The sequence below is a fragment of the Gigantopelta aegis genome, chromosome 5, assembly GCF_016097555.1.
Source record: "Gigantopelta aegis isolate Gae_Host chromosome 5, Gae_host_genome, whole genome shotgun sequence".
Taxonomy (NCBI): domain Eukaryota; kingdom Metazoa; phylum Mollusca; class Gastropoda; order Neomphalida; family Peltospiridae; genus Gigantopelta; species Gigantopelta aegis.
This window is the reverse complement of record NC_054703.1, coordinates 25917185-25933679: the sequence shown is the minus strand read 5'-3', so window position 1 is coordinate 25933679 and position 16495 is coordinate 25917185. Positions and strand designations below refer to the sequence as shown.

General features: G+C 40.2%; 1 protein-coding gene across 3 annotated transcripts in view; it reads right to left on the bottom strand.

Annotated features, from left to right (window-relative positions):
* Positions 1-16495, bottom strand: part of LOC121373518 (kielin/chordin-like protein) — a 94750-nt gene that overhangs the window by 17079 nt on the left and 61176 nt on the right. For all 3 annotated transcript variants that reach the window (XM_041500191.1, XM_041500193.1, XM_041500192.1), the window contains 10 exons: positions 15832-15924; positions 13728-13820; positions 12987-13079; positions 12257-12349; positions 9560-9652; positions 8528-8623; positions 7407-7502; positions 4981-5073; positions 1364-1450; positions 818-907 (listed from right to left, as the gene is read on the bottom strand). In XM_041500191.1, coding sequence (XP_041356125.1) covers positions 818-907; positions 1364-1450; positions 4981-5073; positions 7407-7502; positions 8528-8623; positions 9560-9652; positions 12257-12349; positions 12987-13079; positions 13728-13820; positions 15832-15924 — 927 coding nt within the window. The remainder of the gene's footprint in view (positions 1-817; positions 908-1363; positions 1451-4980; positions 5074-7406; positions 7503-8527; positions 8624-9559; positions 9653-12256; positions 12350-12986; positions 13080-13727; positions 13821-15831; positions 15925-16495) is intronic.

Genomic DNA, 16495 nt, shown 5'->3' with positions numbered 1-16495 from the left:
GCTACAAATATCATATTTGAGAGAGAGAGAGAGAGAGAGAGAGAGAGAGAGAGGGGGAGAGGGAGAGAGAGAGAGGAGAGACAGAGAGAGAGAGAGGAGGAGAGGAGAGGAGAGAGGAGGGAGGGAGAGAGAGAGGAGAGAGAGGAGAGAGAGAGGAGAGGAGAGAGGGAGAGAGAGAGAGAGAGAGAGAGAGAGAGAGACAGAGAGAGAGAGAGGGAGAAAGAGAGAGAGAGAGATCAGGCGAGAGAGACAGAGATAGAGTGGGAGAGAGAGAGAGAGAGAGAGAGAGAGAGACAGAGAGAGACAGACATAGAGAGAAAGAGAAATACAGAGAGAGTGTCAGAGAGAGAGAGAGAGAGAGTGTCAGAGAGAGAGAGAGAGAGTCACAGAGAGAGAGAGAGAGAGGGAGGAGACTCAGAGAGAGAGAGAGAGAGGGAGAGAGAGAGTCAGACAGAGAGAGAGAGAGAGAGGGACAGACAGAGAGAGACAGAGAGAGACAGAGAGACAGACAGAGAGAGGACAGAGAGAGAGACAGAGAGAGAGAGAGAGAGAGAGAGAGAGAGAGAGAGAGAGAGAGAGAGAGAGAGAGAGAGAGAGAGAGAGAGAGAGAGAGAGAAGAGAGTGAAAACTTTATAATTTAAACCTTTAAATGATATTTGACCCGCTATTTTCTTGCAGGTAGATTAAATGTGAGGTGCCACACTTTTACTGGTGTACTACCTGTGTGTGTTGATACGCTGCTTATATCAGTTTGAATAAACGTTAACATTATCGTCAGTAGGAATTAATATAGTACAGTGGAACCTCCAATACTTACTTTTGCATTCACATTTGGTGCATCCATTCTTCAGCTGTACGTGTGTCACTCCCAGCGAGCAATGCTGTGGGCAGACAGGTCCCGGGCAGGCTAAACCAAAGGAAAAGATCAAGGAATTACCTTGAAGACATATTTTTTCAGTTTCTGAAATCGTCATTTGGTGAATAACTTCTTCATCACTAGTACAATTGAGTAATATAGATATCATGAAAGATTGCCGACACAAAGGTACCCTTTTTATTTAACGACACCTCCAGCACCCTGGTGTGTAATAATGTTCATACTTATAACTTGCTGAATCTCAATCACTCGTGTAATACATTTAATACACCAGACTTACTCAAGTAATACATTCTATAAACCATATGGTGACGTGTAATACATTTTATATATCACATCCACTTGTGTAATACATTCCATATACCATAACCACTTCTGTAATAAATTTCATACATCACGCTCATTTGTGTAATACATTCAATACACCACGTCTACTCGTGTAATACATTTCATACACAATCTGCCTAGTTGAGAGGTATAACTTACGTTTGCACTGGCAGCTGATACACCCTGTATTATCTCTGAAGAACATGATATCGTAGTTGCACTTTGGACAAACTGGTGGAGGGCATGCTGAAAAACAATACATATGTGTATATCTAGTGTTGTGTTTCTTGAAAAATGACTGTAAAAGAAACCTTGTTGTACATCTAGAATAGACTCTAGAATACCAACTACCATATGACCATAAAAATACTGAGGGGAGACTGGAATAATTATTTGCTCCCCTAACTTAGACAATGGGGAGCCATTTATAATATTATCATATTGAGCAATAATATTTAGTCCTTTTGTAACACTATTTTTTTTTTTTTTAATTCACATGCTATGGGGAAGGTTTTATTTAACGACGCACTCAACACACATGCTAAGGGGAGTTAACCATTACTCTTCTTGAACTAATCTCAGAGAAGTGATAGCTTCTCTTAAAGGGACATTCCTGAGTTTGCTGCATTGTAAGATGTTTGTACGATTAAACTTGCATATTAAACATATTAACTTCTTTAGAATATCAGTGTCTGTATATTCAATGTGTTTCTGGTCGCGTTAATATTTGTAAGAAGCCCAAACTGGAGTTTGTCTTCAAATAATTTCGTACGTACGAAAAAACAACAACATATTTTAGGAAATTAAATTAAATTTAACCTAGTATAAATATTAGAACCATCAGAAATACGTTTAATATACAGCCACTAATATGTTATGCAGAAAAATATATTTGATGTTATTACAATCGTTAAAAAGTCTCTGTTAGTCGATAACATCTTTAAAATTGCTGCAAACTCGGGAATGTCCCTTTAAATGACAGGATCTGTTTCTTGTTTCATTTTATAAAGTATCGTTAATACTAATAGCAAAGACTTTTATTAGTACGATGGCATAACGCCTTTGGCAAACACTCTAACGACCGTAGTAATCAAGTTGAATGGAGATACTACGGTAAATATATCAACAGTAAAGACAACTAGCGATAGGTGGTTGGGTGGACTATTTCCAATCTGTTTTACTGATTGCATGTGCGTGACTCGAGTAAAGTAAAAAAAGCAGTTGGGTGTTTCAAGGGCAGATGGTCCAGGCCTACGTTCAGACAGCGAACGTTTCGCTAACTTTCGCGAACTATATGACTGGTTCCCGACGTGGTCATTTGGTTTGACGTGACGCGCATAAACGAGTCAGGCGGAAGTTTTGCTACTCGGTCTGGCTGAATGCAGTCCTGATATTATTGGATAATTACTGTTGTACTGCTGTGTTAATATGTAATAAAAGTTAAAGTTTGTTTCGTTTAACGACACCACTAGAGCACATTGATTAATTAATCATCGGCTATTGGATGTCAAATATACTTAACTCCAAAAGAAACGCGAATACGTAGATTGGAGGTTTTGAGTGCACTCATTGAAATACGTCCCAAAGTTCTTAAAATAATCGTTTCTATGAAAAACTTAAACAATTCGTAAAGAAGAGATTTCATGTTATTGACATGTTAAAAATCGAGGTCGCATTGTCATTTGAAATGTCAAGGCCATGGCGCTTCTTCAATGGCGTCACATGCCACTCAAACATGTCCACTAATAGCGGGTGTGTCCGCCATTGCTGGCCATGACCGCCGCACACCTCCTACCCATGGAGAGGAAGAGGTTCCTGATGAAGGCCCTGGGCACGTTGTTGTAGGTGTCCACGACGGCCTGGCGGAGCTGCTGCTGTGTCACCACGGGAGCAGGGCGTTGGTTCATCATGCGCTGAACCTCGTCCCACAAGTGCTCGATGGGGTTCAGATCCGGGTTTAAAGCTGGCCAGTCCATTGTGATGATGTTGTGCTGTGCCAGGAATGCCTGGGTGGCCCGTGCCGTGTGTGGCCTGGCGTTGTCGTGCTGGTAAACCATTTGACGGTGACCCGCGAAAAAAGGCACCACCACAGGCGTGAGCACTTCGTCGATGTAGCGCTGTGCTGTGACGCCCCTGCCGCGTCCTCGGCCGTTGTTGTCGAAGATGACAGGTTGTACACGACGTCCCCAGGATATGGCACCCGCCACAGCATGACGGAAGGCCCTCCCCAACGGTCCCTCTCCATAACACACGCATCTGTGAAGCGCTCACCTCGACGCCTCCACACCCTCATACGACCGTCGGCCCTATCAAAGCAGTAGCGGCTTTCGTCGGAGAAGACGATGTTCTGCCACTGTCGGTTCCGCCACTGTCGATGCAGAACAGCCCAGTTGTGTCGTGCAAGGCGGTGTCGCTGTGTGAGACGTTGTCCAATGTACGGTCGACGACAGTTCAGATGGATGGCGATCAGACGACGTCGTACCGTGGTGTAGGAAACGGGGCGGTTGTGGGTTCCCACTGTCTGCCGGGCTGTTGTGGTGGCTGGTACGAACCGATCACGCATGTGAGTTCGGACGATGTAACGGTCCTGGCGCTGTGACGTCACTCTGGGACGGCCGCTACGTGGACGGTCGACGACGTTGTTGTTCTGTAGAAATCGGTCTATGAGACGGTAGATTGTCGAGACATGGACACCGAAAGCACGTGCAACCTGCCTGGCATATCCATTCCGGCCTCCAAATTCCCCAAAGCTCTATGTCTGGAATCAGCGTTAAGTCGTGGCATCGTTGTATCGCTACTCGTAAAATGAGTTGAACATTGCTGTCTGGCGTTTTCTTTTATACCCAGGCCTGGTAGTGTTTCACGTGCAATTCGCATCTTTCATGATCCACCCGTTTTGCATTCCAGATCGATTTTGGTCGTCAATTTCAGCACGTGCGTGACGTCACACTGTACTCGTTTTTTTCATGCGTTATGTGGAATTGGATACGCTGACAAGATGGCTATTGGTCAACTTAATCGATTTGTACATAGTTTATTCAAATGTGGGTTTTTTAATATTTTAAAATTTTCGCGTTTCTTTTGGAGTTAAGTATATTTGGTAATTCTGTAGTCGTCTGAGAAAACCCGCTATATTTCCCCATCTTTTACATGCACCATCCCACAGACAGGAGAGCACATACCACAGCTTTTGACCAGTTGTGGTGATCTGGTTATGACGAAGAAAACCCCAATCAGTTGAATGGATTCACCGAGGTGGTTCGATCCTGCGACGCAAGCATCTCAACCGGTCGAGTTAAATCCGGCCCTATTCTGTGGAATGGTGCATAGAAAAGCGAGCACTCAACCGACTGCGCTAAATCCTGCTACTTTACCTAATTGTAACACACACACACACACACACTACACACACACACACACACACACATACACACACACACACATACACATACACACACACACACACACACACATACACACACACACACACATACACACACACACACACACACCACACACACACACACACACACACACATACACCCACCACACCCACCACATGCCACACACACACGACACACACACACACACATACACACACACACCACACACCACACACATACACACACACCACACACACACCCAAACCCACCCACCCCACTCCCCGCTAATCACTCGCTTGTAGCTTATTTTAAAACGTGATGGACTGCCTACAAGGTTTCTTTCAGACGTTCCTGTCATGTATCCTATATACGTTTTCTTTTCTTCGTACTTACTTTTGCAGGAGCATGATGAACACCCTGTTCTGGGGTTTCTGGTCACTTGCGTCCCTCTAGCACAATCCCTGGGGCAAATTAATTTGGGGCATGCTGAAAAAAATATAAAAGAAACAAAATTTTATATAAGATTTTACTGCCTCCTGACGTTGAGATGTGTCTCTTCATAGATCTGATAAAGAGTCATAAGCGTACGAGACGAATTGGGGGGTGGGGGGTGGGGGGGGGTTGGGGGGGGGGGGGGATGACAAATCCTCAAATTCGGGCAAAAATAATAGAGATATTCGGGCAAAATGAGCTTTCCTAAAACCTTTTCACCATTCATTTCCATCATTCTACCCAAAGCATTAGCTGTAATTCGTGTAAAAATGCGTACCGATTCGTTTGCAACCATATATAGCTGTTTGGTACAGACACGGCGGAAGCAAGTAGACGTTGGGGGTGGGGGGGGGGGGGGGGGGGATGGGCTGACTGAGATCGAGTGCTCAAATCGTAGTTTCTAGGGTGTTCGGGGATATACTTCCCCGTAAAATTTTGAAACCTTGATGTCCTGAAATGCAATTTGCTGCATTCTATAAGTAAAATTCAAGTCTGTGTTAAGGTTTATTACCAATAATATTTTTGATCCAGAATTATTGGAGGGGCTAGAGCCTCCCTCCTCCAGCCCCCCCCCCCCCCCCCCCCCCCCCCCCCCCCTGCTCCGCCGTGCCCGTGGCAGTAATGTTAATATGAATAAATGTCGTTATCTAGATTCAGGCATTTTTGTTTAATTCGGGTTAAAAGTCGGCCTGCCACCTTCCCCTGTTACCAAAATGATAAAAGTTGTGTCTAGTAGACCTTTCATTTTCATTACCAAGAATGATTCTGAAATGTATTAAGGAAGTTTATTGTTTTCATTGATGGACATAGACCAAGATTTGCTTTCATTTTCATTACCAAGAATGATTCTGAAATGTATTAAGGAAGTTTATTGTTTTCATTGATGGACATAGACCAAGATTTGCTTTCATTTTCATTACCAAGAATGATTCTGAAATGTATTAAGGAAGTTTATTGTTTTCATTGATGGACATAGACCAAGATTTGCTTTCATTTTCATTACCAAGAATGATTCTGAAATGTATTAAGGAAGTTTATTTGTTTTCATTGATGGACATAGACCAAGATTTGCTTTCATTTTCATTACCAAGAATGATTCTGAAATGTATTAAGGAAGTTTATTGTTTTCATTGATGGACATAGACCAAGATTTGCTTTCATTTTCATTACCAAGAATGATTCTGAAATGTATTAAGGAAGTTTATTGTTTTCATTGATGGACATAGACCAAGATTTGCTTTCATTTTCATTACCAAGAATGATTCTGAAATGTATTAAGGATGTTTATTGTTTTCATTGATGGACATAGACCAAGATTTGCTTTCATTTTCATTACCAAGAATGATTCTGAAATGTATTAAGGAAGTTTATTGTTTTCATTGATGGACATAGACCAAGATTTGCTTTCATTTTCATTACCAAGAATGATTCTGAAATGTATTAAGGTGTTTATATGTTTTTCATTGATGGACATAGACCAAGATTTGCTTTCATTTTCATTACCAAGAATGATTCTGAAATGTATTAAGGAAGTTTATTGTTTTCATTGATGGACATAGACCAAGATTTGCTTTCATTTTCATTACCAAGAATGATTCTGAAATGTATTAAGGATGTTTATTGTTTTCATTGATGGACATAGACCAAGATTTGCTAGTGATGGACCCGTCACTGGCGACGTCAGAGGTTGTGCCCAGAATGGACGTGCCTGAACCTTAACTGGATATAGGCACGCTAATAGAATTTTCAGATCCAGATCGGTTGGTTATAATCATCAAGGATCATGCCCTTGGTTATTAAAGGTCACGGTTAAAGTCATCCAATGCCAATTGTTGACAAGAAAAAGGTTGTATCCTGTGCTATTACGATCAATAATAAATATCTATCCTTTTTTAAATATAAATGTTACAAATCATATTATAAAAATAATTCGCTGTCAAGAGAATAATGCTAGTCTCAGACTTACAACCGTCACGACGAAGTTGGCCAACTCGCTGATCTCTTGACTGAACACTTACAACTGAATTCTCGTCGTATACAACTCTTACGGCCGATTAGTTGTTAATTTGAGCGCACCAGTCGTAAGTTTGGAGTTAGGGGTGGGGGTGAGATTACAACGCAACTGTTGAGTTGGATAACTCTGTCGTGACAGTTGGTAGTCTAAGACTAGCATAAGGAAACATTGCTGCCTCACAGGAGTCTTTAAACTGGAAGAAAATTACGCTTTATACGCACATATTCCAGTCGTGGGGGGATTGGTTATAAACAGAAAAAAACCTTTTAAAAACCTAAATGTGGGAGAGAGAAAACCAAAGGTTGAGTCTTACGTTTACATATACATTTGCTGCAGCCTCTTGCACCCGGATTCGGCACCTTCATCGTCCCCAGCAGACATACACGAGGGCAGGTCGTTAGGGGGCACTCTGAAAACAAAATCACAGTCGCTGTTTTATTTGTTTGTTGCCACTTTGGATCAAGATATTTGGTTGGTTTTGGTTTTGGTTTGGTTTGGTTTGGTTTGGTTTGGTTTGGTTTGGTTTTGGTTTTGGTTTGGTTTGGTTTGTTTTGGTTTTGATTTTGGTTTTGGTTTTGGTTTTGGTTTTGGTTTGGTTTGGTTTTGGTTTTGGTTTGTTTGGTTTTGGTTTTGGTTTTGGTTGGGTTGGGTTGGGTTGGGTTGGGTTGGGTTGGGTTGGTTTTGGTTTTGGTTTTGGTTTTGGGGTTGGGTTGGTTTGGTTTGGTTTGGTTTGGGTTTGGTTTGGTTTGGTTTGGTTTGGTTTGGTTTTGGGTTTGGTTTTGGGTTTGGTTTGGTTTTGGTTTTGGTTTTGGTTTTGGTTTGTTTAGTTTGGTTTGTTTAGTTTGGTTTGGTTTGGTTTGGTGTGGCTTGGCTTTGTTTTGTTTGTTTTGTTTTGTTTTGTTTTTGTTTCGTTTTGTTTAGATTGGTTTTGGTTTTGTTTGGTTTAGATTGGTTTTGGTTTGGTTTGGTTTTGGTTTGGTTTTTTGTTTTGTTTGTTTTGCATTGCTTTGCTTTGCTTTTTTGCTTTTTGCTTTTGGTAGAGTAGAGAATTCGAAACCATCTTCAAGTTAAGTTTCCAGAGAATTGGTCATGGTTTCTAATCAAAATCGCCAGACGTTAAACTCATACAGGTGTGTGGGGTGGGGGTCGACCTCCCACGCCCATACCGCGGCAAGCGAATTTCTTTTCTTCAATATATTTTCAGCGGTAACGTTATTTGACCCCTAGCCCGTAAAAATGTCACTTCCCACAATACAGATCCTCCCCTGCACGCTTTCCTGCACACGCACCTGGTATTGGGTACATTGGCTCCCCGAATTCTGAAAATAAAAGCTGATGTGAAATGGCATCCCCCCCCCCCTTCCACCTCGCCCCCCGTTCTCCGGTATCCTGTTTTGGGGTTTTTTTTTTCTTCTATTTCAGCCAAGTGCTTACTTTTACACACACATTTGCTGCAGCCTGTCTGTCTGTCCGTTATCATTTGTGTCCCTCTCTGACAGTTTTGAGGACACGTGACCGTGGGAGAACATTCTGAAATAAACAGATATAATATATACTAAATGACAAAAAGAAAGGCGAAATACTAATTTATTTTTCTTTAATTTTATATAAAATTATTCAGTTTGGATACTTTTTTTTTTTTTTTTTTGGTATCTATTAAAATTACCAATGTTTTATGAACATTTAAGATCCATTTTGAGGTCCTTGCGTCGGCATATCGAACCACTTCGGTGGATCCATTCAACTGATTGATTTTTTTTCTAGTTCCAATGAAAGAAAGAGAAATGTTTTATTTAACGACGCACTCAACACATTTATATTTACGGTTATATGGCGTCAGACATAAGGTTACGGACCACACAGATAGAGAGAGGAAATCCGCTGTCGCCATTTCATGGGCTACTCTTTTCGATTAGCAGCAAGGGTTCTTTTATATGCACCATCCCACAGACATGGTAGTACATACCACGGCCTTTGATATACCAGTCGTGATGCACTGGCTGGAACGAGAAATAGTCCAATGGGCCCACCGACGGGGATCGATCCTAGACAGACCGCGCATCAAGCGAACACTTTACCAATAGGCTACCTCCCGCCCCTAGTTCCAATCAGTGCACCACAACTGGTCAAAGGTCGTGGTATGTGCTGCCATGTCTATGGGAAAGTGAATATAAAAGACCCCTTGCTACTAATGGGAAAATGCAGCGGGTTTCCTCTCTAAGACTATATGTCAAAATTACCAAATGTTTGACATCCAATGACCGATTATTAAAAAATCAACGTGCTCTAGTGGTCTCGTTAAACAAAACAAACTTCACCATTCTACTCTTTAACCAGATCACATAATCCACCTGGGAGGGGACTGGCACCTCGTAAAATTACCAAATGTTTGACATCCAATAGCCGATGATTAAAAAATCAATGTGCTCCAGTGGTGTTGTTAAACAAAAACTTTAGTTTACTTACTTAGACACCTACACTCCTCGCACCGCGTCCTCGGGTTTCTGATCACCTCCAGTCCGTATGGGCAGCTCACGGGACACGCCGCGGGCTGGCACTCTGAGAAAACAGCAACATGTATTTGTCTGTATTGTTAAAAATCATTATATACTCTTCAAAAAAGGTAGGGGAACTCTTAGCTGTGGGAAATGGTTATATGACAATAGAGAATTAATTGGGCAAACATTACAACCGGTAGTTCAGTATTACAGTAGGTTTTATGACCACCAAAGATCTTGAATGACGTTTGAGGTCAGAAGTGAAATTTGAAAGTTGACGTTTTTCTATCAGTAAATCGCAAATTCAAACAATAAAAATGACTAAAAACAAAACAATAACAACTGTATGATCAACAGAATGAAAAAGATTGACAAAAATAATGTTCCAAAGTGATTAATTGACCTTCCTAGAAATTGACAAAACCGAGAATGAGACCCTACTCACGTGTACGGGGCAACTGCGTGATGCACGTGCAAACCATGGAATGTGTTTCGGTGTGTTAATAAATAGACTTGAACGTTCTTTACTAGGATGTCTGTAGTCAAAAACGTATGTTCGGTCTAATAGTTGATATTAACATTAATATTTCAGATTCCCCTACTTTTTTGAAGAGTATATTATATAGAAAGAAAGAATGAAATGTTTTATTTAACGACGCACTCAACACATTTTATTTACGGTTATATGGCGTCAGACATATGGTTAAGGACCACACAGATTTTGAGAGGAAACCCGCTGTCGCCACTACATGGGCTACTCTTCCGATTAGCAGCAAGGGATCTTTTATTTGCACTTCCCACAGACAGGATAACACAAACCATGGCCTTTGTTGAACCAGTTATGGATCACTGGTCGGTGCAAGTGGTTTACACCTACCCATTGAGCCTTGCGGAGCACTCACTCAGGGTTTGGAGTCGGTATCTGGATTAAAAATCCCATGCCTCGATTGGGATCCGAACCCAGTACCTACCAGCCTGTAGACCGATGGCCTACCACGACGCCACCGAGGCCGGTCAGTATATTTTATAGATACATGTGGTAGAGGCGTCCCCCGTCCGCTACCGACCCCGGTCGGGCTGCTTGTGCTCCCACCCACCCCAACCCTTTTCCTGTCCTAGCCGGAGGAGCCGGCCGAGGCCAACCCCCTCCCCCCCCCCCCCCACATCGGTGGCTTTTCTTTTTTGTTCAATATGCCCCCGGACCCCCCCCCCCCCCCCCAAGCAACTTGGGCGCTTTGCGCTTCGTGCCTCACCATAAGCCTAAACGACCCCCCACCCCCCCCCCCCCCCCCCTTCTCAAAATCTTGGCTACGGGCCAGTCATGCCATAAATAAATATATAAATGTTACGGTGTTTGCAGAAAAAAAAAGCTTTATTTGGCCAATAAATGTATTACTAAAAATCAATCCCTGACATTCAATCCCAAATTACAACTTTGTATTTTATACAGAAATAACTACGCTGGTAGTGAATTAAATGTGGTCTAAAAAAAAAAACACAATGTGCTCCCTTATTTTTTTCATCAGTATATTATAACAAAACTCACAAATGTTTACTTTATTTATTGATTGATTGTTTGATTTATTAAAAATGACAATCACCATTATTGTACAATTTAATGTTTGTAATTAGGAGAGGGCCTCGTAAGTTGAATAACTTGTGCCCAATACTTTTGTATATATACGCTATATGCACTAAACATAGAATATTAAGTTACTACGTTTTGATATCGTGGTTGTTTGGCAAGGTTTAGATAACGGTGTAACAGGTGAGCTTCAGCGAACCGAGCAAAATAACCACGATATCAAAACGTAGTAACCTGATATTTTTGTTATCATGCAACCTCTTTCAAGTTATATTTTTGCGTTTTTGTTTCAAAATGTTTCATTAAAAACGCTGGTTAGTTCAGAATAGGAGCGAATAATGAAAAATTAAAAAAACTATGAGGTAATTTGATGTTACGGGAAGTGTAAATGTTATATTTATTTATGTAGTTCAACAATTATTGCTGTAAATGGATGTTTGAAAAATGAGAAAACGATCTACCTGTAAATTGAGCAAACATTCGTCATGCGCACAACTCATTGCCTAGTAACATGATAACACTTCCTAGTGACATGATAACACTTCCTAGTGACGTGATAACACTTCCTAGTGACATGACAACACTTCTAATTATCAGGTAGGGGTTATCAGGTCAATAGGAAGCATGGTTACCACGGGCGTCGATCGGTGGGGGACAGGGGGGGGGACGCGTCCCCCTCACTTTTCAACGCCGGGGGACAATCTACATAAATGTCCCCCCTCCACCCCCCCCCCACCTTTTCGTTTAGCAAAAGCAACAACAACACCACCACCAACAACAACAGCAGCAGCAGCAAAAAACAAACCAACCAAAAAAAACCTAATTTAATTACTGTATTAATTATTTATTTAAAATGGCAAGTAGTCATCCCTTTTATCATAGTTTTGTACGAACGCCATTGTTGACGTAATTCGACGTAAGAAACACACACAAACACAAACATGTCACCCCACACACACACACACACACACACACACACACACACACACACACACACTTTTAAATCCAGATTGACGCCCATGATGGTTACATGATAAAATATGTTATCAATGAAAAACCAAACTGTGTAGAGTTACTGACTTTTGCAAATACACATCTTGCATCCTGTGAGTGGGTTCTTTGTGATGTTAGTACCCACAAGGCAGTTGTTTGGACACGAGATCGGAGGACATGCTGAAATAATGAGAACATTGAAATAATTACGTATACTTAAAATTTGAAGAAAAAACTAAAATTTCGTAAGTCTTTGATATAAAAATAAACTGAGAAAATAATGAAAATTTAACATTAAAATTTACTGTCTGTAAAAGTTTTTAACAAAATGATCTATAAAATTATTAAACATTGTCTGGCATTCTATTTTGCTAGGATCAGACTGTCAACTGTCACGACGAAGTTGGCCAACTCGGCGGTTGCGTTGTAATTTCCGACTCCCGACTTACGCCATATGCGCTTAGCTAATGGGTTATACGACGAGAATCGAGTCGTGAGAGCAGAAAGTTGGCCAACTTTGCGCTTAGCTAATGGGAAATAGCATTATACGATGACGAGTTGTAAGAGAGCTTAGATTAGTAACTGGACAGTCTTAGAAGTCGTGAGAGCAGAAAGTTGGCCAACTTTGTGCTGGCAGTTGGTAGTCTGAGAATAGCATTATACGACGAGAATCGAGTTGTAAGAGCGCATAGACTAGTAACTGGACAGTCTTAGAAAGAAGGCGTGAGAGTAGAAAGTTGGCCAACTTTCAGCTGGCAGTTGGTAGTCTGAGTCTATCATTATGAAAGCTAAAAACACCAATAACAAGTAAACTCACGCTGGCATATACACTTTTTACAGCCTGACTTTTTAAGTGTTTCAATCTGTGTCCCGTATCTGCAGTTTACAGGACACACAGGAGGTGCACACCCTGGGGGGGAAACAAAAATTATTAAACACAGTCCTCGAGATGCAAAACGGCCAAACCGATCGCCAAACCGATCGCCTGAATGAAATTTAAAGAGAATGATTTTGATTATACCTTCATTTATGAGAAGGGATTCATTTTCACAAATTTATAATTTAAAAAAACCACAAAAAAACCCTTTTTTTTTCTTTTTCGAATGCATGCCTCAATATATAAACATTATTAAACATAGTCCTCGAAATACAAAACGGCCAAACCGATCGCCAAACCGATCGCCTGAATGAAATTTAAAGAGAATGATTTTGATTATACCTTCATTTGTGAGAAGGGATTCATTTTCACAAATTTATAATTTAAAAAGAAAAAAAAAAAAAATTTTTAACGCATGCCTCAATCAACAAAATTAAAGTCAATTTTCGGCAGAATTTATTTTCAAACAGTTGGCATTTATGAACCATATAATTTTAATACATATAAGAAAGATACACAAGAAATATATAATTTTCATGATATAATTAATTCCGTAAGTAAAATGTCAAAATGGGCCTAAAATTTTGATAATTGACATTGATAATTTTAATTAAAAAAATAATGGATTGCCATTGTGTTAATGTCATTAGCTCCCGTAAAGATGACTTGGTAATTACTTACAGTCACAGACGCACTTTGGACAAGGTCCGACTGGGTCTTTTATAATCTTATTCCCGTATTTACATCTAGCCGGGCAGGTAGGTCTCTTGCACACTGAAATGAAAAGCAGAATAGGTTCCATGGGTGAATCCATATATATATCTCTCTCTGTCTGTCTCTGTCTGTCTGTCTGTCTGTCTGTCTGTCTGTCTGTCTCTCTCTCTCTCTCTCTCTCTCTCTCTCTCTCTCTCTCTCTCTCTCTCTCTCTCTCTCTCTCTCTCTCTCTCTCTCTCTCTCTCTCTCTCTCTCTCTCTCTCTCTCCACAAAAACCACAAATAAACGTCACTGTATACAAGAAAGTCACATGACATGCTGTCAAAGTTACAAGGTTGTCAAAACATGGATTTTACAATATTTAGAAAACCATTCGTCAATAGTGTGTGAAAGTCCACCCTTGGCGTCGAATACAGGTCGACACATCGTTTTATCACATTAGAACATTCGTTTAATAGTGCTTGTTTGGCGCGATACAGACGTCTGATGAAGACTCTCTTGGGGAATGGCCTGCTACTCTGCCATAAGAAGTTGACCCAGATCATGAAGGTTGGCCGGAGGGGCATGGTTATCCCGAACTCTCCTGCCTAATTCGTCCCAGGCGTTCTCTATTGGGGCCAAGTCAGGCGAATATGCTGGCCAATCCATCCTGGCGATACCTTGTTGTCTGAGAAAGTCTGTTACCACCCTGGCGCGGTGGGGTCTGGCATTGTCATCCTGCAGAACTGCCCCGCCGCCAATCTGCTGAAGGCCTGGGAGAACCAACGGCTGGATAATCTCATTCAGATAGCGGATTCCATTCAGATTGCCATCCACTACATAGAGAGGGGTCCTGTGGTGGATACATTCGACACATCGTTGCCTCATGCTGTTGACCAGACGTCTGAAGAACTCTTGGGGAATGCCCCCCCCCCTCCCTCCCCCTGCCCCACCGTGCCTGAATAAATCCCACAACAAATAGTTACATAATTAATTCAAGGATATTCAAAGTGTAATGTTCTGACTCTGGGCGTAAGCAGTGGCTTCCCTAAGAATATTCGGTAAAAATCGAAAAACACCTAAAACAATCTACGTCACATATTTATCAAAATAGCAACCAGTCCGCTTCACGCGGTCCCCCGTAAATCAATATGTTTCTGCTAGTAGATGGAATTATGTAGTTTAAATTTTAAGAGGCATGAATTATAATTTTAACATTTCAAGATAATAATAAAGTATTTTTGTCTAGATCCAACGTTAACAGAGTCCCTTTAAGTATGTCATGGTCTTTATGAATATTCATTATTAATAATTATAATATCTGTGATTCGCCCACCAGTTTAAAATTCTTTCCCAAGGGTTTCAAAGAACAGTGTGTTTCATAAATAATGCAACAATTCTGGGGGTTTTATATTATTAATTCATAACACTATCCAGTAGTACAAACTAATATATTCATGATGTGCATAAAAAGCTAATATTCATGGTGTACATAAAATAGTTAATATATTCATGGTGTACACAAAACACTTAATATATTCATGGTATGTATATAAATAAATATATATACATGTATGCATGGTGTGTATATAAAAAAACCGTAACATATTCATGGTGTCAGGCCCATAGGAACGATATCTCTAACGCGGGGGGTGGGTTACAATCTCTAGTGAGTGGGTCATAGTCTCGGTGGAGGGGGGATGGGAGGACGGTGAGGGCACACGCCACTTTTTACCTTTTTTTATATAGAGTAGGACAAAATAAACGTACATTCTCCTTCTCAAGTAGAAGGGGGGATTGTCCCTCCCCCCACGTCCCTCCTTGTTTCTATGGTCTCGGTATGAATAAAAAGCATTAAAAAGCTGATATATAAGGTATGTTATCCATAAATTACCTCGACATAATTTTGCTGATTTAAAAAAAAAAATCTTTATTGGGGACACAATTTTTTTTTTTTTTTACTTCTATAGAGTAAGACAGAAAAAAAACACCCTACATTTTCGTCCTCCAGTGTTCCTACGGGCCTGGGTGTGCATAGTGCATAAAACAACATTAAAAATTAAATATATAATGTATGTTATCAATAAATTACCTCGACATTGACAGATTTTGCAGTCGATATATTTGTGCTTCACTAAAACTGTACCCCATGGACACGTTTTTGGACACCTGGGTTTCGGACACGCTGCAAAACATAACGACACAATCAACCCATATAAAATATACCAAGCAAGATAATATATACCAACCAATATCAAATATATCAAACAATAAATATATATATAATATATATACCAAACAATATAATATATACCTACCAATATCAAATATATCAAACAATATAATATATATAATATATATACCAAACAATATAATATATACCTACCAATATCAAATATATCAAACAATAAATATATATATAATATATATACCAAACAATATAATATATACCTACCAATATCAAATATATCCAATAATAAATATATACATAATATATATCAAACAATATAATATATAATATATACCAAATATGCATTCAGTTGACCAACGTTTTGGAATTTTCCGAAAAACTCCGGACTTTTCATGCCATACTCGGAATTCCGGAATTGATGACAAATATCCGGATTGTTTTTTTAAATTCACTATAACATTTTTTAAAGTTACTAATTATTATTACAATCTACATTCTCAGAATTAAATATCTTCATCTCTCATTTCAACCTGTATTGTCTACAGTTTTGTGCCATTACTAAGAC